Source organism: Neovison vison, chromosome 3 (assembly GCF_020171115.1).
Source record: "Neovison vison isolate M4711 chromosome 3, ASM_NN_V1, whole genome shotgun sequence".
In the NCBI taxonomy this organism is placed as follows: domain Eukaryota; kingdom Metazoa; phylum Chordata; class Mammalia; order Carnivora; family Mustelidae; genus Neogale; species Neogale vison.
Genome location: NC_058093.1, coordinates 88,103,810 through 88,130,729, shown reverse-complemented (window position 1 = coordinate 88,130,729; position 26,920 = coordinate 88,103,810). Strand labels below are relative to the sequence as shown.

The following is a 26,920-nucleotide window of genomic DNA, read 5'->3' as shown; positions in this document are numbered from 1 at the left end:
CTCATCTAGCCCTAATAACTATCTTTCCCTCACTTTCCCGCCTCCCATCTGCCACCATTTGTTGTGGATGTTCACTCTTGTTTTCCTTAAATCTAGTGATCTCAGCCTGTATTGCCCTTGATATCCCTTCTCTGCCTTTTGGATCTTATTTTTATACAACGTCAAATGTCACCTTCGCCTTAAGATTTTCCTCAGTCCCATCCTCCCTTGCACTCTTACCCAGAATCCATGGTAGGTAAACGTGCTTATATCTGTGCCTGGGATTTTCAATAATTGTAGAAAATGCAGGACCTAAAAAGTCTATTTTCCAGGTAAAGTCTCAATAAATTCTTGAAATGTAAATCGGTCGCTTTGCTTCCAATAAGACAGAGACTAGAAGGCTAAGGTCCCCAGGGGATGAGAGATGGCAACAAGATACCATGATCTAAAAAAAGATCAAAGTTGCCTGTCACACAATTTTGTCTGGGACTTATTCTACTTAAAAAAATGTATTTTACTTGTCATTTTCACCATTTGAATGCCCACGGGTAATGACAATAACTGTATTAGTTTATCCATGCAGCTGACTTGCCAGACTTTGTCAGTAAATGCAGAATATCACCCTGATTCCCTGATTAAGTTAAGTTAAATAAATGCAAAGCCTTATTACCACATTTCCTATATATAACACCTGCCCAGTCAAAGACAATGTTACCCAATGGGGTGGCTATGGTCACATTCCTTTACTATGATGTTCTTTTCTCATTATATTTGACATTTTTGAAACTGAGTTTTATTGCACTCTCTCCGCGTATGGAAGTGGTCTGGGGAAATTAGACTTAATAGAGATGTAGAAGCCACAGGGAAAAAAGAAAAAGAAAGTGAACTGGAAGGAAACTGAAATTAAAATGTTATTTTAGTAAATGGCTGCTGTGGTGGAGACGACAAACAATTGTGATGCAAGTTAATTACTGACCTGTCAGGAAAGTGTAGCACAAAGGTTGTGCCACACATTACTGGAGCTACCACGGCCACAAGTCATTTCCACGGGGGAACAAACAGACCGTGCTCTACCACAGATCAACATAAAATCTTTCCAGGGGATAGAAATGAATTTCTCACAGAAGTAATATTTGTCTGTGGAGTTTCCTTGAACTCCTTAGCAGACCTGGAGAAATAGCACTTCCCACACATTCTGGGAAAGGAATGGAGTCATAGGGCCACAGAGGGCTCCTGTGTGTTAAGGGCACCATAGCTCTTGGTGGTTGGGGTGACCAGATAGCTCACTTGCCACGTGTTAAAAATTGAGGCTACCACCCATGGGATGGGAATTCCCTGGGAGCACACTCGGAGCTTGCTTCTGTGACAGTTCTCACAACATCTTCAGTGGTGATCCACGTCAGGCAAGAGTGTCCTTCTATTTGGAAAAATAATATGAAGCACCTAAAGGAATTTGAAAGTCAAAGAAGACATTCTCTATTGTCAGAACGAATAACCCTGATAAATTTTAAGATGGTCATTAAACATACTCATTTAATTTATAAGAAAGAAAAAAAAAGGCTTATTCTGAAATGAAAAAAAGATATTTTTTATATTTTTAAAAATTCCCATTATTCTCCAAGGATGGGCCTCAGAAGGCCTGTAAAACATTGCTTTTTTTTTCTTCCTTCCCCAACTTATCATGCAATAACCAGAGTTCATTGGACCTTAGAAACACTGGCCAGAGTGAGTTACAGATATATTTTTTTGAATCAGAAATGGATTGATCAAAGACATTTTCCAATTGGTCTTGCTAGGCTATGTACACTGGCATTAGGGATTTCCTCGATTTGTATTCCATTTATATATTCAGTAAACATTTGCTAAGTCTCTATTGTTTTGTGAGGAAGCACAGGAAGATTTCCAAACACTTAAATTGAAAGATGTACATGATATATACCGAATATAGCTCTATCACGATCATATGATCTCCCCAATTTCTGTCAGATTTCCTTCAGAATTCTTGCTACCTTCTATTTCCATACATGGTTTCCAGTTGGCTCGGGGCGGGGGGTCTATGACTAAAGCAAGGACATTTGGTAACATGGGACATAGGTTCTGTCCTGGAGCTGCTTTGACCAGGCCGTGGCGCTGTGGGGAGGACTCTCAGCCTAGCCGAGCTTCGCTTTGCTCTGCTCTGCCGCATGGAGAGGGTATCATCGTGCCTTTTCAGTTTCTCCTCACCCAAATAATTCTTCATGCACTTTTATTTTTAATGCTACTGATGGGAAAGAGATGTCAAAAATACACTTTCTAACTCAAAAGGGCAAGCTGCTGAGCCTTGGTGTAATTAACAGAGTGCAACAAATAATTGACAGAGCAGCTATGAAATTTACGATTAGACGAGTTATCACATCCGCTCCTCTCTGGGTATCGGCAGTGGGAGTGGGAGAATCAGACCCAGAACACCACGGAACCTCGTTGGCTGAACGGAGCCAGTCTGCGTGGCTCTTGCAAAGTGCATTCTCATCACAGTTTCCTGTTTTTAAAGCAGCATTGAAAGTGGAACTAGTGCAATAGCAAAAGCTCCTTTCGCTCTTTGCTTGGTACAAATAAAATCAGGAAGTCTAGAGAAATTGTGAAGCCAGTCCTAAGTGATTTACATTTCAATTTCTCACTCAGGGATATTTATTTGGAGAGTTTTGTGAAATCAATGGATATTTTAGACACAGGCAAAACGGACTAATTCTTCAATATTTTCATTAGTCATTCACCACAGCTCTTTGTGCCTTCCGCAAGAATGTAAATGCATCAGGCAACACTGTTTTCTCTAATAAATTTTGATAATAATGATGATTATGATAATCATAATGAGTAGATGATATGTTATGGGAAGAACAAGGGGAATACTGAATAAGCATCTAGATCACAGGAAACTTAATATAACTTGTACTTAACAAAATGTTTGATGTCACTAAGTGGGATATAAGTAAGCAAAGACAAATATTATTGATTTTACAATTTGCTCTATGAAAGAGAGAAAGTTGAGGGTCAATGAGGGAAGAAAACCGGGGTGGAACAACAGAATTATTCCAAAGGCCTGTGAATGTTCCCGGAATAATAACACAGAAAAACTCACACACTGCAGGTCTTGCCTGCCTTTCTGACCAGCGCCTTGTGAAACTGATGCGTATGTTCCCACAAGCACATCCCCTCCCTGATGCTGGGAGCCAAGTCATGCTGGACCCTGGGGTGTGAGGGTTTGCCTTTAGGTTGGGCAGCCTTCATAATGGAGTTTGTTCCCCTAGGGCCTTCTTCCATAAACACTCAGAAACGAGGCCACCATGGCAGGGCCCTCACATCGCACAACTCCAGGAAACACCATTTACTAGAATGTAATGCCAGTGTCCTGTCCCTGATCACGAATGCTGCCTCCCTTGGAATTCACTTAAGATCAGACGTGGAGTAGACTGACTGTGGCTCTTCTGTTGCAAGATATTTCTCCCATGTAGTCAGAAGAGTTTCCAGAGATTCTGAGATGCAGGTAAATGCCCCCCTGAGAGTTAAGGGGAAGTCTGACCAGTCATTGATGCCCTTATGGGAATTAGTTTAAGTATTTCCCTCCCATCTACATCTTAGTGATTCACCGAGAGGACAGATGTTTAAAGGACATACGTAAGGAAGAATGGATGGTGGAATTTCAGAAATGCTGACTCTTTGGATGAGATGGGACCTGAGTAGGTGCTGCAGTGGGGGGCTTTGGCAGCCCAAAATGAGAAGGATCATAGAGTGTCTACTGGAGGAACAACAGAGTAGTAGGATACAGGCAAGGAGAAAATGAGTAGTTGAAAGAGGGTGAAGAGATAGGGTTATAAGTGGAATCCAAATGCAACTCAAAAAATTTTGCCTAGAGCGGCCTTCTCCACCTTGTATGAGGCTCCTAGCAGGACAGATGGAAAGAAATCATCTCCAAATCCTCAAGTGCAACAGTTAAAAGTTCCACGGCCATTAGTACAGCTGTCATTTCAGCCCCTTCGATTTCCTTCCTCCTCTGTCTTCTCTCCTTCCTCTTGCACATCCCTGGGGTCTGCGGGCAGGGGCCACCTGCAGGTCCTGCACCCTCTTTCTAGTGCTCATTTTATCTATACAACATATTTGTGTATTATGCCAAGGAAACCCCTCTTCCTTCATTCTCCTTCAGAGCATCTTCCAGTCCTGGCAGGGTTGGAAGGAAGGGGCTCTCAGTCAGTCCTTCAGCCCCCCAAGAGGCTCGCAAGAGGACAGACTCACTCACACTGAGGTTAAATGCTGTTTTCTTCATGAAAGCCATCATTTCTCTTTTCCTTGAGCTTTCTTGGTGCTATGTTTTTCCTTGATAGTACATTTCACTCTCCACGTTGTCTCACAGTTCTTTGCATACTTTTGCATTGCTGAGCCCGTTGTCTGAAATGCCTGGCCTGTCCTGACTTAGCATCAGCCCCAACTTTGCAGACTTTGTTTTCACCTCCCAGTTCCACCGGAGTTTGATGCCATTGCTCCTCTCCCCACCTGGACACAATATTCTCCTTTAATTATTGATTTGTTTCTCCATCCTCACCAACCTGTAAGACACCTGATTTTAAAAAAATAAAAAAGAAAAAAAGAAAATCTCCAGCCTCTGATATAGTACATGCCGCTTGGGAGACTCTCCATAAATGCTGAATGGATCATTTATTTTCTTCTGGTGAAAATCTTTAAGAGGAGGTTTTGTGTCATATTCTTCTCAGAAAGAGAAGTCATAGTGCTCTGAAAAGTTAGAAACTGCCAACTTTAGGAAATACGAGAACAATTATGAAATAGTATTGAGTGAATGTCATCGTAGAACACAAAATACGAGAGAAATTGAATAAAGAGAAAAACTAGAGTGTCTTTGAGGTATCAACAAAGTGTGAAGATGGAGAAAGGAAGTAATGGCGAGAGGAGAGGAAGTGTGGGGAGAGAAATCACCTTAATATTATAGTAGGGGAGAAGTCAGCCTAACAAAAATGTCTGTAAAAGGGAGATTCTGGAAGTTTTTTCTTCAGCCTATCCCCAAGAAAATAGGTGGGGAAGCCAGATGAGAGGTGTTTTAAGTAATCCGGCCTTTTGACAGTAACTCATCACTAGGCAAATAACGAGTTGATTGTGAAATCATTACAAGAATGCAAATGTTGATTTGACTTTGAAATTTGTGCAAACTCTGAGGAAGCAGCATGTTCTATAAATGGCATGTGGCCAGGCTATGTAAGTACAGTGGCTTCATGCTCTTGGTCAGAAGATAGTGGCTTTAGCCTAAGTGATTTCCCTCACCAACGTAACAGACACACCATCTTTTTGACTTTGAAATATCAAGGCTTACATGCACTCAGAAGAGAACCCAGTTTGTTTGTTTTTTTTAAGATTTTATTTACTTATTTGACCCTGAGAGATCCCAAGTAGGCAGAGAGGCCGGCAGAGAGAGAGGGGGAAGCAGGCTCCCTGCTGAGTAGAGAGCCAGATGTAGGACTTGACCCTGGGACTCCAGAATCATGACCTGAGCTGAAGGCAGTTGCCTAACCAACTGAGCCACCCAGGTACCCAATTTTTAACTTTTTAAAAACTTAAAGTACAGTTTACACAAAATGTTATGTTAGTTTCAGGTGTACATCATAGTGATTTGACAAGATTCTACATTATACTGTGATCACAACAAGTATAACTACCATCTGTCACCAAACATTTTTATTATAATATTATTGGCTATATTTGTTTTCTTGTGCCTTTTATTCCATGACTTATTCATTCCATAACTGGAAGCCTGTACCTTCTACTCCCGTTCACCCATTTTGCCCATCTCCCCACCCTCATTCCCTCTGTTAACTATCAATTTGTTCTAATTATAGGTCTTATTTTGCTTTTTGTTGTTACTTATCCATTTTCTTGTGTTTTGCTTTTTTTACTCATATTTGAGTAAAAACTTATGGTATTTGTCCTTCTCAATCTGACTTATTCCACTTAGCCTAATACCCTCTAGATGTATCCATGTTGTTGCAAATGTAATGATCTCAGTCTTTTTTCTGGCTGCATAGTATTCCATTGTATATATATATATATACAATAATCACATTTTCCTTTTCTGTTCATCTATCAGTGGACATTTAGGTTGCTTCTGTATCTTGGCTATTATAAATAATGCTGCAAAGGGGGCATATATCTTTCTGATTTAGTGTTTTTTTTTTCCTTTGGATAAATAGCCAGTAGTATAATTATTGGATCATACAGTGTTTCTATTTTCAATTTTTTTGAGGAAATCCCATATTGTTTTCACAGTAACTGTACCAGAATCCACCAATAGTGTATGAGGGTTCCTTTTTGTCTGTATACTCACCAACCCTTACTACTTCTTGTGTTATTGACTTTAGCCATTCTCACAAGTGTGAGGTTATATCTCATTGTGGTTTGGATTTTCATTTCCCTGATGATTAGTGATGTTGAGCTTCTTTTCATGTGTCTGTTGGCCATCTGTATGTCTCGTTTGGAGAAATATTCATTCAGGTCCTGTGCCCATTTTTTAATTGGATTGTTTGTATTTTTTTTTTTTTTTTGGTGTTAAGTTGTATATGTTCTTTATACATTTTGGATACTAACCCTTTATCAAGTATGTCACTGGCAAATATTATTCTCCCATTCCATAGGTTGCCCTCTAGTTTTGTTGATGGTTCCTTTTGTTGTGCAGAAGCTTTTTATTTTGATGCAGTCCCAATAGTTTATTTTTGCTTTTGTTTCCCTTGCCTGAAGAAAAATATTTAGAAAAATGTTGCTACAGTTAGTATCGGAGAAATTACTACTTGTGTACTGTTCTAGGATTTTTATGGCTTCAGGGCTCACATTTATGTCTTTAACCCATTTTCAGTTTATTTTTGTGTGTGGTGTTAGAAAGTGGGCCAGTTTTATTCTTTTATATGGAGCTGTCCAGTTTTCCCAGCACCTTTTATTGAAGAAACCGCCCTTTTCCCATTGTCTATTCTTGCCTCCTTTGTCATAGATTAGTTGACCATATAATCGCGGCCTTATTTCTGGGTTTTCTACCTTGTTCTACTGACCGATGTGTCTATTTTTTCCCAGTATCATAGTGTTTTGATTACTACAGCTTTGTAGTACATTCTGAAATCTGGAATTGTAATACCTCCAGCTTTGTTTTTCTTGCTCAAGATTGGTTTGGCTATTCAGAGTATTTTGTGGTTCCATACAGATTTTAGTATAATTTATTCTGAAAAACTCGTGATTTTAATAGTAGCATCCTCAAAAATATCAAAGATTCATAGATTCACTTTGTTATTGTGTTTACTTTCTGATTGGCTATGAAATTAATAGCTTTAATAATAATAATAATATACAGAATAAAATCAAAAGATTATTGATCTATAATCGGATATATGGAAAATGCATTTACTTTTTTTTAAAACAATTATCTGTATAATACTCTACATCTTATTCAAGTTAGAAGTAGAGGTAAGATTCCCTATGTCTATATTATAGCCAAATTTGATACATTTTAAAATCCTTCTCATCAAAGCAGCTGTCATTATATTCCTATGAAATAGTGGAGATGAGATTTTCTTTTTTTATTTCTTCATATTTTTATTTCCATTCTTGTTGAAATAGCTCTTTTATTCTCTACTACATGAGTTTTTATAATATATCACTCATACAGAAGCATAAAAATGGAAGTATGAACAAAATAAAGAATTAAGAAACTTAAGTCAATTTAATTAATTTAGTTAAGGAATTTTTTTTTCTTTTTTTTTTTTTTAAAGATTTTATTTATTTATTTGACAGAGAGAGATCACAAGTAGGCAGAGAGGCAGGCAGAGAGAGAGGAGGAAGCAGGCTCCCTGCTGAGCAGAGAGCCCGATGCGGGACTCGATCCCAGGACCCTGAGATCATGACCTGAGCCGAAGGCAGCGGCTTAACCCACTGAGCCACCCAGGCGCCCCAGGAATTTTTTTTTCTAAGATTTCATTTATTTGACAGAGAGAGATCACAAGTAGACAGAGAAGCAGGAGAGAGAGAGAGGAGGAAGCAGGCTCCCTGTCGAGCAGAGAGCCCGATGCGGGACTCGATCCCAGGACCCTGAGATCATGACCTGAGCTGAAGGCAGCGGCTTAACCCACTGAGCCACCCAGGCGCCCCAGGAATTTTTTTTTCTAAGATTTCATTTATTTGACAGAGAGAGATCACAAGTAGACAGAGAAGCAGGAGAGAGAGAGAGGAGGAAGCAGGCTCCCTGTCGAGCAGAGAGCCCAATGCGGGGCTCGATCCCAGGACCCTGAGATCATGACCTGAGCCGAAGGCAGCGGCTTAACCCACTGAGCCACCCAGGTGCCCCAGGAATTTTTTTTTCTAAGATTTCATTTATTTGACAGAGAGAGATCACAAGTAGACAGAGAAGCAGGAGAGAGAGAGAGGAGGAAGCAGGCTCCCTGTCGAGCAGAGAGCCCAATGCGGGGCTCGATCCCAGGATCCTGAGATCATGACCTGAGCCGAAGGCAGCGGCTTAACCCACTGAGCCACCCAGGTGCCCCTGCACATGTTCTCTTTTAAATGACATGATATGCTCCTTGGAGGGGCTTGTGGAGAGGGGCCATTAAAAAGGATTATGGATTTGGGGAAGCAACCAAAGCCCTCCCAGTCCACCCACGGATATTGCCACGGTTTAGTTCTCTTCATTCGCTTTTCCAAATTATTGTTTCCTCACTGCTTCTCCTTTAGCATGTGCCTGCCCTGAATTTTTCTGCCTAAATCAGACTTAAAAGAAACATCAATAAATAGATGGCTTTGATTTTCTCTTTTTTCATAGTCTTCATCAACATTATGTCCAACAAAGCTACTGAATCTAGTTCAGTTGGCTGATGGCAGCAGACAAAGGACCTTTAATTTCCCTTCTTGGGTATTGTGAGTGGGGGGTCAGGGCTAGGACTGAACACCACGCAAAGAAGGCCAAGCCAAAATATTTCATGGTCAATGGGACCAGCTTAGTGTGCCCTAAAGCCAATTCTGCTCACTTACATATGACCTCGTCCATGTAGGTTTTTGGTCACTAAAAAAGGCTGCATGGGAGTAGCATATAGGGGTGGGGTGGGGTGGGGTTGAATGGGTGGGTAAAAGTTCGGTAACGTTGTGAATGCAAACAGCATGTACCCTGAAGATACTTAGTTGGCGTTTCTACATAAGGAAGAATATCGTGTTGCCATTAGAAATCCCTTAATGGAATTAGGAACCACACAAGCGTGGCTGTGCTGGCTATGAACTTGGAAGTCTTCCGGCAGGTATAGTAGTGTCCACATACAGAGGCCCGAGTTGATAAAAACAACTGCAGAGTAATTACCTTCCGCACTATTCAGAGGGTGGAGATGGTTTGATTTCTGTACCTTAGTGATGAACAGGAAACTGCACCCCACCAAGTTTTTCTTGGAAAAAAAAAATTTAGAATAACACAATGCTTTTATATTTTACCAGGATAACGCTATAATATGCAGAAATCTATGAATTCTGATACCTCTGTGGAAACTCTGAATTCCACCCGTCAAGGCACCGGAGCTGTACAAATGAGAATCAAAAATGCCAACAGCCACCACGACAGGCTGAGCCAAAGTAAATCCATGGTCCTCACCGATGCTGGGAAGGTCATTGAACCTGTAAGTCCAAAACCCCAAAACCCTCATGTTCTGTGATACAGAATCTTGTTAAAAAAGTAAAAAACAAACAACAAAAAAACTAATTAGCTTTGTTTTATTTGTTTTCCTAATGTGCATGAGAAAACTGTTTTTGTAATGCATTTTATCTTGCCTACTTATAGTCATAATAATATCCCCAGTTGTGAGAGAGGAGCTGGGCTTAATCCAGAGTGATAAAGTGGATTTGGAGCTAGACTGAAGAGCACCTTTGACTCATTTTAAGGGCCTCCACGCTCATGCTTCAGTGTTATAAAAATAATGAGGTTATGCTAGCATGTGGCGTTTGTACTTCCAAATACAGTACATCACTTTGAAAAGCCAGAGGCTAAAATCAGCTAAGAATGAAATGAGGGGGGAATCTTCAAAAAAAAAAAAAAAAAAAAGTGAAAAATCTCTTTCTTAAAATCTCTCAATAATATATAATATTGGAATTACGATTTGATTTGGAATGAGCTTAAATGGTATGGCGATGGAAGGTTTGGAGAGGAAGCCATTTTGTCTCGATAATGTGTCATTAGGAAGATTTGAAATAAAATAGTTAGAGATGAACTCTACTGCCAATTGTGTCCCTGCCCCTGCACGCATCCTGAGCCACTAAACACACTGATTACGATGAGTCTCCTCTGGTTAATTTTCTTCCATAATGGTGGTAACTTGCAGCTGAGGCCATAGGATGTTACAAAATTATTTATGCAATGTTAGCCACTCTTTTGGACCCCAGATCTATTTTGTTTCTCGCAGTGAGAGCGAGAGCGGGAAATAGGTTAGCTGGGGACAGACTGTGAGTCCCAGTCACTCCGCAGAAACATGTGAGCTATTAATTGAGTGTTCTGTTAATATCGTAGGGGCCTATGAAATATTCAGCTCCCTAACTGAGTTATTAAATGAGATAAACTTGCTGAGTTGCATGTCACCGATTATATTTATTCCCTGTTTTCACTCGAATTTCAAGTGCGAAATTAACCCACCACATCTCAAGAGCTTGAGAAATACATAGTTTTAAGCATGCTTTCTTCAGGTATTATAGACAAATTCCGCACAAGGAAGCCAGTGATTATAGGTCGGGGGTGGGAGCTCCATCCTGAGATAAGGTCCCGAGAGAGAGATGTGCTTTTCTTTCTTTACTCTCCCGTTTAAAAGTATTGTCTGCTGGGAGGCCCAGCACTGCCTGCCTGACTCTGCCTTTAAACCAGCTAAAATGTTCCTCAACTATGAACTTGAGACAGTGGTTAGAGTAAAATTATTGGAATCTCTGTAATGTATTATCAGTAAGAACTGTACCTTTGAAAAAGTTTAAAAGTTAAGTATATTTAATGATGCCTAACATATTTTATTGGCTGTGTTTAACAAAAGGCACTATGCCGCAGTTGTTTTTGACAAGCATGAAAACATCACAGCATGAGACTGCAAAAGGAATTATGGAGAGAAATTACAAGTGATCCATCTCTCAATGAATTATCCACCTCAATAGCCCGCAGAACTCAGCTACCAATTAACACCTACTTTATTACATGTTGGGATGTACTTAATAACTTTCATGTGTTTATGCACTATTACCTTGACTGATGCCTCTTGTACAATTAGGCATAATTGGCATATCAATATGCAAAAGTTAAAAGGATTAACCCTCTTAAAACTAATGAGCATTTCTGTATCCAGCTGCTAAATGAGACAAAATTAGCATTTTTCACTTTTGGGCAGGATTTTATCATGCAGTTTCTCATTGTTGATATTACCTTGTTACATAACTTTAGTTTGGGGGGTTATATGCTGGACTGCTAGAGAAGAGTTTTCCAAAGTTAAATTAGCTATAATTATCCCAGCTTTTGTTTCCGCATTCTTAGCCTGGGCAATATGTATTCCTCGATAAGGAACAAAAATAAAAGTTACTTTTGGTTATGTGTACTCAGTGCATAATTATATAAAAGGGGTATTTTAGTGAGGATATGTCATTTCACCGAGAAAACTTGGCTCAGAGCTACTGTACTGAAAGCCTGCCACGGCACTAATTTTCTTTCTGTCTCGGTTCTTTTCATCTCTTTTTTCCATGCACAATTTTCTGACTAGATACTGACAGAATGTAAAGTATTTTGGCATATTTATTCAAACAAGCCTGTTAAAGATATCTGCTCAAGCTAAACTAAGAACTTGATTTTTCAGAAGTTGGAGGTTGGGGTGAGGTCAAGGGGGGAGATCTTGAACTTAGGAGAGGTGGGAGGAGGTGTACTCCAAAATGTGTGCCCGTGTCACACATGGCATGGCTTGTTGTAACAGAGACACTTACATTTAATCTGAACAGAAAAGAAATTAGGACTACTTCAAGACATATACATACATATATGTGTATATCTGTTTTGCGTTATATTTCATACACATGGAACATATATACCACGTGCCCCCCGCATAACAGTTATGCAAATCTAATATGGACTTATTGGAGTATATAACGTAAGAATCTGATATTGTTTTTGCAACAATTTAACTTGTTACAGAAAACGATAAAAGGTTCTCGGGTCTAATCAATTGTATAATTTTGTCATTAATGCGTAAAATCCTCCTTATTATTGCATTCAATTAAAAATACTGCTAACAGGACTGTGAACTTGGAACACCATATAAAACTTTCCTGGATATGTCAGAAGAGCCTATGTTCTTGGTATCTTAAATGGAGGAGCAGTCTGAAATGCCAGGAGAAACATTTATTCGACTCTGTGCTATGCAAACACAGGTGAATTTACTTATTACTTTGAAGTTTTCATTACCTAAGGGCTGTGTGGAAGCATTTCAGTAAAGCAGGTATTAATTCTCCATTAGTATTTCCCTGGCAGTATGCGCTGTTTTCTTTAAACACCCAATGATCATGTTTATGTAGTTAATAAGGCCACTTTGCTACCTGGCCAACGCTGGAGAGGTGGGAAGCTTGGGCACGGGAGGAAGTGGTTAGCCAAATTGCCTCTCTTTAAGAGAGATCTGGAGACCTCCGCTTGGTGGGGAAGGAACGCTCTTTGGTCTCAGTGATTTGTTGTCTCAACCTGAGCACCGGAGTGAGACCTCTTAAAGGTGGACTGCTTATTTGCCCGAATGTGCGAAACACAGAAGCAGACGGCTTCGTGAGCGTAAATGGGGGGCAAGTGAAGTGTGCCTCTTTAAGGGCTGAAAGGCTAATGTACAATCCAGCAAATAGCTACTGGGGAAGGTTTAATGTGGCTTTGATGCTATTTATAAGAGGGAAGCTCCAGCCTACTAGACAGTTTAGAATAGATATTAATGAAGAGTTTAAATAGCCCAAATCAGGAAAATTGCAGACATAGGATTTGCAGACAGGAGCAGTTTCGGCATTTAATGCTGGTGTCTTAAGCAGCCACATGTATGAATATTCACCACCTCCTTCTTGTAAACTCCGCAGAAGTGCAATACTTTATTCATGGCCCTCGTGGACAGGGGAATATCTTCTTATTACTGTTAGGATAAGGACTTAGGTTGAGCCATTCCTAAACGCTAACGTACACGACTCCTTCTGCTTCCATTAACAGACTGTTCATGTTCATTTTTCTTTCTTAATATATTATAAAGAAAAAGAGGAAACAATTTTCTTTTGTTTCTTACTTCTGTGATTATAGGATACTTGCCAAAGTTGTGGCTAGCCAAAAAGGCAGACATAAAAATTGCTACTAAAAATATAAGCCTTCTGTTTAGCAGAGTTTTTGAGAAATATTATGAGACTGTAGGATTTGTCCATGTTTACTTCAAATCACGCTTATAGTTAGGTTTGAGGCTTTGTTTGTATAAATTGTCCTGAAGTGGATCCTGATATTTAATTAAAATGACACTAAATCACATTGAATTGATAAGACTTGGCATCTCAAACAAAGGTAATTGCCCGTATTGGTTTTCTGCAAAAATAGCGCTGCTTGGAAAATGTGCAGCCAACACAGACTGTCAACTCCATTTATAGATCAATATGTGAAAACCATTGATCAGGCAGGCGCGTATAACAGTAACACTTTGCATTTATTTGTTGTTTTTATACCACATTAAGGCTTACAGGATTATAGGCTTCCTAAATATTTTGACTTCCTCATAAATATATGATCTGTTGCATGTTAATTAAATGAGAGTCTGCAGCCATTTCTAAAATTGTTTTTAGTTTGATGATTTCCTTTTATTGCTGTGGATCGTATGATCTGAAAATGGATTAGTTTCCTTCTGCATAAAGATTATTAAAGCTTATTTTAATGTGTCCTATTTAGTGTAAGATGTGGCTGCCTTTTTGCTTTGAAAAATATAGATACAGACAATTATTTTCTCTTAGCGAGTGGCTGATCTTTTTTTATTAACTGAGCATTCTTAGCGCTCAGGGTAGAATTATTTCCTGACATACTTTGCACACTCTGTAGATAACGGGTCTTCTTGATTTCTCCTGATAGAATGTTTTTGTTTCTTTCCCCCCTTCTCTTTTTATCTAGCTCTATTGTACAGGCATCTGATCAAACATTATGTAGAAAATAAACTGATCATCTCAATTAAATTCTAGCCACACACAAATATAATTTGAATTCTATTTTTCTCATTCGAGAACAAGCCTTATGAACTGTTCTTGTACACTGCATTCTGCAGTTAAGTCTTTCTTATCTCATCAATGTAAGGACAGTGTTTTGTTCCTAATCTTTATTGGACTATTGTGGATGACAGTTGTAAGCCATTTTGGTTTATAAGGGAAAGCTAGAGGACAGTGGAGTGAGACTCTCCATAGATCCAAACCTCAGATATGACTACGCAATAATGTGTCTTCCACTGCAATTTTCTTTGCCACTGAGAGGTCAATTTTGTTGAGAAATCTTTTTATATCCTCTATATACATCAGGGGCGCTGCTTTCAAGACAATACTTGTCTTTATATACAATACTAAAGCAGTAATAAAAGAAACCGGATTTCAGAAATAGGAAAAAAATACTCATGAAATCCAAGGGTTACCTAAGGTGACCAGTGTGCTGGTGACAGACTCAAAAGTTTATTAGCTAGAATTTGGACTTTTACATGATCTACGCTCGTGGGTGGGGGTGGGGGGAAGTTGAGATTTCTTGCCTTGTCCTTGCTCTCCCATGTCAGCTCATGCAGTGCAATGTTTACCTGTCATTTACCAGCACACACTGGACTTGCCAAAGGCTCGGAAAGTTTACAATGACAGGGGAGAGTCTGTGCTTCGGAGAATGAGCAGAGGCTCTTGAATTCACGTTTGTGGCTGCATCATTTTCATTTTAACTTGAGCATAGCTAAATTTGTTTATAATCTCCTACTGATTGAACATGGCGCTGAATGTACATGAGATACATTTTTTTAAAAGTTAGTCCTCTGATTACTAATTTGAATCCAAAACTCTAACCTTGTTAGCATCTGGACTTATTTCCATAATAACAACCCCTTCAGAACCTACAAAGTAATGAATAATTGACAACAAATGAAATGTTTTGATAGTTGTCGGCACAAAGCATGTTTAATGTTTTGTGTTGCTTCCTAGCTAATTATGTAGATGACACATTTGTCAGACCTTGACTGCCATTAGAAACGTGTTTCCAGAGGGGAGAAAAACAGGCTATTCATAGAGTAATTAACTAGAATGCTCAATGACCTGTGAGAGATTCAAATCGCTGCCAGTTCAGACATTGTTTTGTTACAGAAGCAGAGGGGTAATTAAAATTCCAAATTACAGTCCTATGATGGAGCATTTGTTTGTTGACAGTATACTCTTACTCTAGTTTGTTAATTCTTTTTTAAATTGCTTCTAATCCATTTTATAGCTTTAGGAGTTCCGTCTTTGAATTTACTGACAACTAATATTATGGTAAATTGTACTTCAATGGAGGACTGCGTTGCCTCACAGTTTCAAGGGAGCACAAGGTGGGTGGGACAAAGCGGCTCCTTCCCTGAACGGACATATCAGGTGCTGTCAGCAGGAATGCCACGAACTCGGAACATCTTGTTAAATGCTGCGCCTCCAATTCTGTATTAAGGGAGATGTCCTGGCAGAAAATGCAGAGATAAAAGGAAAGCAGTGACGAGCATTTAGGAGGAGAAAGAAACCTGGTCTCTCACTGAGAAATGATGGATTCAGGGGTAGTGCTCCCAAGGAAGAGAGAGGAGTTGGGGCTAAGTGTGACTTGGGGAAGGGTGTTGAGTTTAATGCAGCAGATGCAACAGTCTGCAGGAAAGCTCTCACAGATCACTCAAAAAGGAGGGCTTATTTTTCAGTAGTACCTTCCCTCTCAGGTTGGTTAACAGACCTCAGGATAATAGGTATTACCCGTGAAATTTGTCAAGGAATTATTGGCACGGTTTACAAATCCAGAAGGCTGACATAGTCTAAAAAATTCAGCTCAAGTGAAATATTTACTTAGGTTGCTGAAAGTGAGAATATAGTTTTATTAAAATGATCTGACAGAAGTCACACGGTGTTTGATGCAGGCGAACTGACAGAGGCATCCAGTGAGCGTTGATTATCCCGAAGTCACTGTCAGCTAGGATTGATTTTCACTTTCTCCGTTTATGTAACGGTTCCTGTAATACAGCTGACCCCGAATCACGTTACCTTGTCATTTCTCTGCATGGATCAAGAAGAGATGAGCTGAAAATAGCTAGACACTGACCTTGAACTTGCCAGAAAAGTGAGAAGTGACAGTGGGGTTTTTCTATAGTTCATGTACAAAGATGAAGGCAAACTGTTCCTCTGTTGAGTTCACTGTCGCAGCACAAGGGGGCAGAGCAGTACTAGAGATTACAGGTAAAACAGCTTCTGTAGCAGCATGGAAAGGCTCTGAAATACCACGTTAGAGCCAGAGGTCTCATTTTTACATCTTAGTGTAGACATAAAGGAGAATTACTGATGAATCAAAATCTCGGGTCCCCTGATGTTCATAATCAGTAATCTAAAAGTGTACATTCTAATTAAAAAAAGGTTACCTAATACTCTGTGTGGCAGCAACTACGCTATTTCGCTAAATTATTTGCAGCACCTCTTACTTAATTCATATTATACTCTTCCCTCATGAAATAACTTTGGAACCGTGGTCAATATTATTAGGAGATTTTGGGGGCAAATTCCTAGGCGGATAGGTGTCATTTTAGGTAAAACTGTATCAGAAGATGGGAACAGTTTTTATACTTACTAAGTATCAAAATCCCAAGACCAACACCAGACAGAGTTCTGATGTGCGCTTGCAAAGAGGTAATGTGCAAGCTGCAAAACAATGTTTATCCCGTGATTTACATTTGTCTACACTTTGTAAGTTTCCCCTTTTAATATTTGTCTTGGTTTTCAAAGATGTCCTTTAATAGATCATCATTATAACCTTGGTTAATCAAAAACACTGTATGTTGAACACTGTCCTTCGCTTGTGAGCCCCTAGTTGAGCTAAATCATTGTTGTATTGATACTGAATGTTTCTCGAAAATGGCACCCAAAGCGCTTGCCAACTGCAGCAGAGAACTGAAGCAGGTTGAGAAACAGAAGAAGAACAAACACTGATTTGATTATCTCCTAGGTTGTAAATGCCTTATGTAATGGCAAAATAGCATCTTTGCCTGTGTGATCGCACAATAACATTGTAAACCTCCACAGCAACAAGATCCATTCTTGCACATAGTGGATACTTTCTCTCTGTGTACACAGGCACACACATATGAGTCTTTTATACATATATACACGTATAATATATAGACGCATCTCTATATCTCTACAGATATAGATGTAGATATACAGAGAGACATGTATAAAATATTTATGTATTTAAGCTCACACACATATACATCTATTATACATATATACATATATAGTATATATATGCATATCTCTATAGCTATAGATGTAGATATACAGAGAGATGTATAAAATATTTATATATTTAAGCTTATTTTTGTATTCTAGGAAAAATAACCACATGCATACATTTACAAGCTGAAATATCATGCTGCATCAAGACCCCTCTTTTGTAAATTTAACTCAGGACAAATGGACAATATGAAGATCTGAGAAATAAGTAGAATTCCAATATGTTTCAAGGATGGAATAAGTTGGAGCACATTCTGCTGCTAAGAGTGAGGTTGAAAATATTCAGAATACCTGGGTCATCACAGAAGTCTGTAATATCTCATTTTGGGCCTCCTGTAGAAGAAAATAGGTTTGTGTTTCAAGCGTACGTCCTCCAAGTTAGAAGATTTTGATATGCATGCGTCTGTGTGTGTGTGTGTGTGCGTGCGTGTGTGTGTGTGTGTGTGTGTGTGTGTGTGTGTAAGGGGGGATGTATGGTGGCATTACAGTAATGATTTGCTTTGTCTAAAATCATATCTTTGAAGGCAATCCTGAGGACCGTTGCATACCTTTAGAGTCCTTTGCATTCCTGCCCCTCAGAGCAGACAGAAGACCTTCTGGGTGCCCTCTCTCAGGTGGTAGGACACCCACCCCTAGACGGTTGATAAACTTCTGCCTCTGAGGTCAGGGCAGACATAAAGGTGTTGGCTGCTAAGGCACTTCCCCCAGAGTGGCTTGTCCCCCTCCCTTCACTGTGTAAGGCTTCTAATAAGGGACTCCCGTCCCTGATGTGTTCAGATTCGGTTTATTGTTACCATCTGTTTAATTACCTTCTCAGGTTTGTGTTGAGAGGCATGAAAGTATTTTATCCAGCCTTTGAATCCCTGTGTTCCTAAAGAGATGTGGGTAAAATACGTGTCAGTTTTCAAAGAGCATATTAAAAACTGATAAGCAGAACCATCTCCAAACAATACTGTGTAAGGAAAATGCATTATTTTTTACATTAATGCTTGTTGCAAGTAATTAGCAAATGTACAGTGATGTGGCACTCTTCTAGGAATGATGCCATCTTCTTTACATACAATCTCATATGCTTCTCCTTTGAAGTGATGGATTTTTATGATTCCCATTCACTTCCAATGCACTGGCAATAAGTTTATTGGGGGAAGATATTGGGGTTTGAGTTGTGATAGAATGTATGGTTATCATTTGTCAAACCTGTTTAAGGATGTGCAAAAGCAAAAGAGAAATCGTGTACTCAAAAAACAAGAATAGAATCTTTGGGGAAAGGTGAGAAAAAAAAAAACAGAGGAAAATCAGAGTTATTTTATTGTTTTCCTCTTCCTATTATTATCATTATTGTTATTATTATTGTTGCATTCCACATTTTTTCTTCCTAGAGCAGCACCAGCATGTTGTTTCTGGTGGCCACTGTAGTTACCATGATATGGTACATTTTCCACATGCAAATGTCTTTGATAAGAAGAATTACACTGGCTAACCTTCTCACCCCAATTATGTTTGACTTATTTCATATACCAGTGTTTGGGTGAAATTTAAAAAAATAAAATGAAACAAAACCAAATTCAAGGGTTTAAGTATCAAAATATTTTAAAGGTCTGACTGTGAAAACCAAACGGAAATAAATCAGGTGGTTTTACTTCCTAAATCAAACAAGCAGCCAAATGGCTACTAATGTTTCATTTTTATTTATCCCTTAGGAAGTGATTTCAATAACTGAATACTTCCCCCCAGATTCCAAGATGGTATTAGATTGAGAATGTGTTTGAAAACGTTCAGAAGTGGTAGTCTTGTTTTAATGTCAGTGCCCTTTTACAAGAGCCAAAACAGAAACAATCAAAGTACCATTGTCTTTCTATTCCTTCATGAAGAAATCAGTGCTATTCTTGCCTCACGATCCCATATTATTTCTGTGGAAGAAGAGGAATAGTGATGACACTAACTTTCCTCTGTGACTTTCGGTCACCTGACTTGTTTTCTTTCCCATGGGCTAAAAGGAAGCTGTAGTTTCAGTATTTCCAATGAGAAGGGACATGTGTCTCCTTGCATTGAATTGTCATAGATCATATCATGTAGCACAAAGTGACCCAATATAGGAAGATAGGAAAACAAAGTGACAGTTTTGTTTGCTCAGATATAAACACCATCATCAAAATATGGGGGCAAATTCTGGAGCCCCACAGCCACATTGCAGGAATTAAATAGCCGGAATGATATTCTGTACTTAAATAAAATAAAATGTATTCAAGGCATAGTCTATAAGCAGCAGTGAAAAGATAATGAACAAATTATCTTAGCTCAGGTTAGACAAACTGAGTGCAACTACTCCCGTTTTTAAAATCCAGGCTAAAGTGAATTGGCTGATACTTGATAATACATCACCCGCTGTGGTCTTTCCTATTGATCATAGCCTGACAATGGGTAACCTTTCATGGCAACTTCCTGTTTTACCATGAATTATTGACAGTGTTAATGCCAATAACACATGATCAAATAGACAGGAAAGAAGTTTACATTCCTGGATGTGCTATCCTTAACCTCCCTGCTTTTAATATCATAGTTTAAAAAAGAAAAAAAACAAAAAAGAAAGAAAGAAGACATTTTCTTTCTTGTATTGAAAACACTGATGAATTAGCTTTTACTTTCACACAGATTATTAATGTGACATCCTTGTAATTCTCATCTACAACACATTTTGGGCAATAAAGCCCCATATTTAAGGGAATATTAAAATGGTCATTTTTACCCCTGTGTCCTCTATCTCGTATAACAAAATCCTGGGGTTGTTACTCGAATGGTGTGTCATAAGGTCCCTGAATTAATAATTTCCTGCTCACAGAGTTGTCATCATCCCAACCTTGCCTTCAAAATTCCCACAGAAAGGGGGCAAGCCGGTGAACAATGTTCATTCATTCATTTACTAGTCCCTTATTTCATTCATTCAATAGATATTTATTGGTACCTACTGTATGTCAGAGACTGCTTTGCCCACTGAGGGTACAAAACAGAGAGTCTTGGAGGATACTTTTTTTTTTTTTTTAATTTTATTTATTTATTAGAGAGAGATAGTGAGAGAAGGAATAAAGGCAGGGGGAGTGGAAGAGGGAGAAGCAGGCTTCCCACTGAGCAGGGAGCCCGACTGGATGCCAGGACCGTGGGATCATGACCTGAGCCAAAGGCAGACGCTTAAGGACTGAGCCACCCAGGTGTCCCTTGGAGGATACATTGAAGTGAGGTAGTGTCCTTATCCTGGGAAGTAGCCTCAGCTCAGTCCACTTGCTTGCTCACTTTGTCCCCATACCTCCTCCCCCTCAACACTAGTATTAGTGTCATGTACCTTCCATCTTCTCAACAAAGATTGTATACAGTATTTAAAACTGGGCCTGTGATCTAAGAGACCTTTACTGTTATTTCTGGTAGATATATTCCTGTGGATTGTAAATCTCAAATGAGATACCTTTTTTAAAATTTTGGGTTTGTGGGACTCCTACCTGATTCTAACCTACTTTACACTCTATTTTGCATACTGTGTGTTTGTGTGTGTGTGTGTGTGTGTGTGTGTGTGTGTTTTAAGATTTTTATTTATTTATTTTTTGAGAGAGAGAGAAAGAGAGAGTGAAGAGCACACACAGGGGTTAAGGGAAGAGGGAGAGAGAGAAGCAGGCTCTCCACTAAGCAGGGAGCTCCCCTTCTGACTTGTTTAACCAACTGAGCCACCCAGGAACCTCTCTATTTTGCATAATTTGACCAGTTTGTTGTGTCTTAACTCCTTTGACATACACAAATTGTTCAAGTACTTTCTTTGGTAACAAGTCAAGATGCAAGTATTTTTATCTGGTTAAATAAAGAATGTCTCATTCATCCTTTGTTCTTATTCTCCCTTTCATTTCTTAATGAATTTTAATGATATGCTTTTTTATTGGAGTCAAAATAATCTTTATGAATAAAAATTAAAATGTTAGTATGTTTACTTGACATCTATGGCTCTCATTCAACATGAAAATCGAACACAGACCCAATTTAGACTTTTAGAGAGCTTTCAAAATGTTCACCACGTTCTTGACTTTCAAAAAAAAATTTATTGTGACCTTTGCTGTGGGGCTCTTGCTGAACATTGTCCTCCAAGTAGCATTTTGTGGGGTTGGAAGGGATGATCTAATTTACAAAGCTGCATAAGCAGTCCATCATTAGCGCTGTTTCTGTCTAAGGGGAACATTCCATTATAGCTCTTAAAACACATTGCCAGACATGACACTACTGTGTACTTGTACTAAAACAAAGGTTGATAACACAGACCATGAAACAAAGACTGGAGAACATAAGCTCAGTTGAAATATGAATTATTTTTAAGCTTAATTTGCTTAGGAAAAAAAGAAATAAAGAAAGAAAAACATCCTTTGAAGAGTAATTTCTTCAAATAGACAAATTAGGGAAAAATACAGTATCATCCAGGTAGTGAAATGAAATATCAGTTTCAAGACTTAGCTCCCCCTAAGGCAAGGTGATTCTTAGATCTGATTATTTACTTATCCACAGAATAGGCTCTATCCAGACCTCACATTTCCTTATTTCTCATACATGTGTTTAAGTAGTTAGGGATCTTGCTAAGAGAAGGGGCAAGGAAGCAGGGATTAAGTTCTGGATGCATCGAAGAGAATTCTTTTGTTCCTTAGGACTGTGAATCTAAGCTTCTCTCTGCCCAGGCCATCCTTTCTAAATCTTAGTTCCCCAGCTCCTGCTTAACTGAAGCCAGTCTTGGAAGATCCATGCTTTCCAAGTTCACCGACTTGAACTCTGAAAGCTTCCTTCTGCCTGTGCTTCAAGGACCTGTTTAAGGACAATACTGACTTCATATACACTATTTACGTACTGTAGTAAGGATGAGTCTAATGCAGGGGTTACAAATAAGCAGCTGACCCAGTTTTGTTCACAAACAGTTTATTTTGTTTGGCTGGGATGATTTTTTTTTTTTTTTAATTTTGAACTTTAAAGCCTGTAGTTGGAGTTGTGTCTTCATTAATTTATATTATCCGTTTGGCCTTGAATATCTGCTTGGCATTTCAGTTTGTAATGTTAAAGTTATTTCATTGACTGGCCTATTCAACAGTGAGAGCATACTGAGGCAAGTCAGAAGATGACAATTGTTAGTTATAAATTTGGAAATTCAGAAGATGACAATTGTTAGTCATACATTTGGAAATGTAGTCCCTACCACATTTCACTGACAGTGTAAAAACATTCTGTTATATAGCTAAATATGAATTTTCTTATTCAGATTTTCTCATTTGGGTTTAATTTCAATTTTAGACTCTTACATTATTATAAATTAACAAACATCTTGCTGCCTTTTATACAACACTAAAAAATAACTGTGATTATCTATGGAAATGGCGTTCTCTTGTCACCAAGTTATAAATATTCTGTTTATTCTGGGTTATCTATGATTTAACTTTTGTGGGTTTTGTTAAATTGTTCTGAAAACTTGATGAGAAGCTACTTTGTATTTAAGTGAAGCAGTGCGCTTCTAAATCTTATAAAAAAGAATCGTACCAGGACCTTAAAAGTGAGAAATGATGCTATTTAACAGTCCACAGTATTATACAAAATTTAAATCAACTTAGATTTAGCTAGTCATCTTATTACTTACCATTTACTTTACATTCCTACTAATTAAACTTAATTTGAAGACTTTTAAACTTTGTTAGAATTTGTATTTCTTTTTCAGTGGATATGTAACATCCCATAAGAACTGAAACATACATAAAAATGAATTCCACTGTCTCAACTCTGCTCCCTATAACCAAACATTCTTTTTCTGAAGCATGTGCTTTACCAACTCAGAAGCTGTGTGCCCTTATGGAGAGAGATTAGGTTCACACGAGGAAGGAAAATTATCTTGGAAACAAATTTCAAAGTGCTCCCAGAGATCTCTAGATTTGCAACTTGTATGCTTAATTCAACCTAAAGACCTGTTTTACTTGGCCCACATATTGCATTCACCGTCATTCCCTTTAACTGAGTTGACATTTTAACATTGTGAGCTTTCACATAAAAATTTATATATGTGACATTCTCTCAAAAGAAATCAGAAAGTCTGGCTTTACCAGGCTGGCCTCCCAATGAGCAGGCAGGAACGGTTGGAAGTGAGTAGCTGCTGACCCATCTAGATGGGACATGTGCCCTCTAGTTCAGAGCAGTTGATCTAGATAGAATTCCTCCACCGGGCCATGTCACCTATCTGACATGTGAGTTAGCAATTACAGCTGGAGCCTATGTATTCCAGCCTTCCTTCCTTGCCCACTAAGGATAAAAAGAAGCTGAGTTGTCATTTAGAAAACCACAAAATTCCCATCTCTTTTGAGTATGACTTTCCAAGTTGCCTCTTCAAGGTGGGAATAGGTTTTGAAATAGGAAGCAATGGTTCTTTCATATGTTCAGGTGCTTATCTATGTAAGTGAAATTTCAGAAAACTTTATCCTTTGCTGATTCCCACAGACACTAATTAGTGCCCCCTGGAGCACACATATTTCCAATGACAAATCAAAGACTCAGTCATGGGGAGATGTGGCAAGCCTCCGTCCCTGGAGTGGCCCCTCCAGGTTCAAGCAGAACAGTCAGTAGCTAGGGTCTTGAAGAGGTTGTAATGCCCCTATTTGTTAGTTATGAGTTTTACATGTTCAGTATTTTGACCAGTAATATTTGACTCTAGCCGGGATTATAATTACTTTTAGGTAACATAAGCCAGGCATGAATCATGCTGTCAAGGAAATCTACATGACGGTTAACTTTGGAGTGTTTTGCCACTCCGTGGAAGCAAATAGGAGTCTGATTATGAACATGAAGCAGATCTGGGCAGACCTCGAGGACAATCCTGGCTCTGCCTCTTATTTACAATGTTACTTTGGGCAAATTTCTTTTTGAGCACTCTTGTACACATGTTTAAATTAATAAAGACATCAGTTACCTATAGAAAAACAAAGATTAAAGGAAATAACATCTATAAAATGCTAAGGTATGATACCCGGGCACCTAGGAATTGTTCAAAGCCTATAGAAAATCAGTTAGAATTAAGCTTCTCATTTGTATGAAGTCCTATGGGCAGGTCTGCCTTTGTAGCTTTGGGCTGCTCTGTGCTCCTCTGCCTTTGGGTCATCACCTTTCAGTAAACAGGCTCTCAAGAGTCACCTTATTCTGAACCATTTTGATTCGAACCACTAGAGCTCTTCCTACTCAACCTATTGACTTATCGAAGCTCCTGATTCTTAGACAAACCTTCTCTGATATGTGGTAATGCCTGTGAGGTTCCATCATCAGCTATGACTCTAGTTAGCTCTTACCTTCCAATAACACCGATGTTTGCCATTTGGAGCATCTACTATGTACTTGACACAGGGCTAAGTGCTATAACAGTGAAGATCAGATTAAACCTTCATACCAACAAATGAAACAGAGATGTGATTCCAGGAATGTCTGATACCAAAGTGCAACTTTTGGCTATTCTGAGCAACTGTCTGTATAGATCTTAACCCTGAAACCCTATTGTGTAGGTCCAATACTGAGATTCTCTTATGTTCAATCTGGCCCAGAGACCAAGTAGGATCAGATGCATATTCTCTTTTATGCCAACTGAAATTCAATTGAACTTTTAAGAACCAATTAAAACTCAATCTCTTACCTAATATTTTTATCTGGCTGGCCTTTTCCTCATCTGAACTCATATAGCAATTATCCATTTGATTAATTATGTAATTATTCATTATGCACAGCTTTAGTATGTTTCTTTATAATTTATTTTGAAAACTTATTAACCTTTACTATTGTTGTTCAACTTTTTGTATTTTAACATTGCATATCTCCTATTAAAGTGAAAACTCCTTAAAGGCAGACATTATAGACATTATGTCTAACCTCAACAGAATCTGGCTGAAAACAAGTTATATATATGCACACACATACATATATGTACATATACGTACATATGCATACATATACATATATATACTTTAAAAGTTACTTAAACTTTTAAAAGTTTAAAATATTATGTGACTAATAGCATATAATGCCCTCTTCTCTACTTTCTGAGCAAAGCATCTCTAAAGACACAGAAGGAGCAAAAACACAAGAGTAAGAAAAAATTAGAAGCTAGGGATATCATAATTAGAAGAATGAAGGGACTGAACTGAGGGGAGGAAACCCCATTAGTCCATCTACACTTTGTTTCATGAACAGTAAAGTCATCATTGTATCCATTAGGGATAAAAGAGGCTCATGTCTTCAACTGCCTGTCTTTTAATTCAGATGTGGCTTCTGTGCCAACCAAAAATCAGACAAGAATTCCTCTACTGCACAGCCATTGTTTTCTGAAACAGAATTCTGTTGCTCTTTATCCATTCTCATCATATTATAGCCACACAGAAACTGAAACTCCCAGAAAACTCCCCAGTAATGATAGTAGGGGATGGGCAGTGGGATAAAGCGTCCTGGGAACTATAATAACAAGCATGTTGCTGAGGACAGAGCTGGAGTTACACCAGGAGCACTAGTAAAGGGGCAGTGTCGGGACTTAATTTTATATACATAAATATAATCAGTCCATTGTCCCAGAGGATTAAGACCTTTGTAAATGCATACATAAATAACAGGCTTAATTTTTTGTGTAACAATAATCTAGAGGTAGTAACCTCCAAACAGTTGTAGTGCTTACTAACCAAGTTATCAAAGACACTGGCTTCTTTTCTCTTTCCCTCACTATCTTGACAACGTGGGTTATTTCCTGTTGCTGATCTTCTCACGGCCAGCAGATGGCTGCTTTACCTTTAACATTTCAACTGCATGGATTCCAGGCAGGAAAGACAAGCAAAGGGCAAAACTGTGCAAGTTGAACCTACTCTCTTTTAAATAGCTTTCCTGAAAAGCCAATTCAATGATTTTTGCTTCTATCTTGTTTTTCAAAACATTTGCTTCAAAGAAGAATGGGAAAAGTAATTTTTAATCAAGAGAGTTCACGGCTATGAACACAGTAATATCAGATAGAGATGAAGCTAGTAAAAGATCAGAGTTAAATGATAGAGTGGATTAAGAGTGAAGCGGGCATGGGGATATTCTACAATTGTATGTTGAGGAGTTTAGATTTTACTACTTGATGCACAAGTGTAGGCCACTGAATCTTCTAAGCAGATGAGTCTCTCTGCTTGGTGGAGACTAAGTTAGGAAAAGAAGGGGGAAAAAAGGGTGAATACTATTAAGGAGTCCAAACTATTCTTGACCCAATAGATCATGGTAGCTTGTGCTGGATTGATTGAATAAAGATATATGGAAGAAAGCAAGTTAAAGAATATTTTGAGCATAGAACTGAAAAGCCTTGCAGATGGGTTTATTGTGGGTGGCAAGGAAGTGGAAAGCT

The 26,920-nt window shown here is 38.6% G+C and overlaps 1 protein-coding gene across 1 annotated transcript in view; it reads left to right on the top strand.

Annotated features, from left to right (window-relative positions):
- Positions 1–26,920, top strand: part of ARHGAP15 (Rho GTPase activating protein 15) — a 602,539-nt gene that overhangs the window by 18,543 nt on the left and 557,076 nt on the right. Inside the window, exon 2 of the mRNA XM_044242546.1 lies at positions 9,475–9,653. Within this exon, the coding sequence (XP_044098481.1) occupies positions 9,489–9,653 (165 nt within the window). The 5' untranslated portion in view covers positions 9,475–9,488. The remainder of the gene's footprint in view (positions 1–9,474; positions 9,654–26,920) is intronic.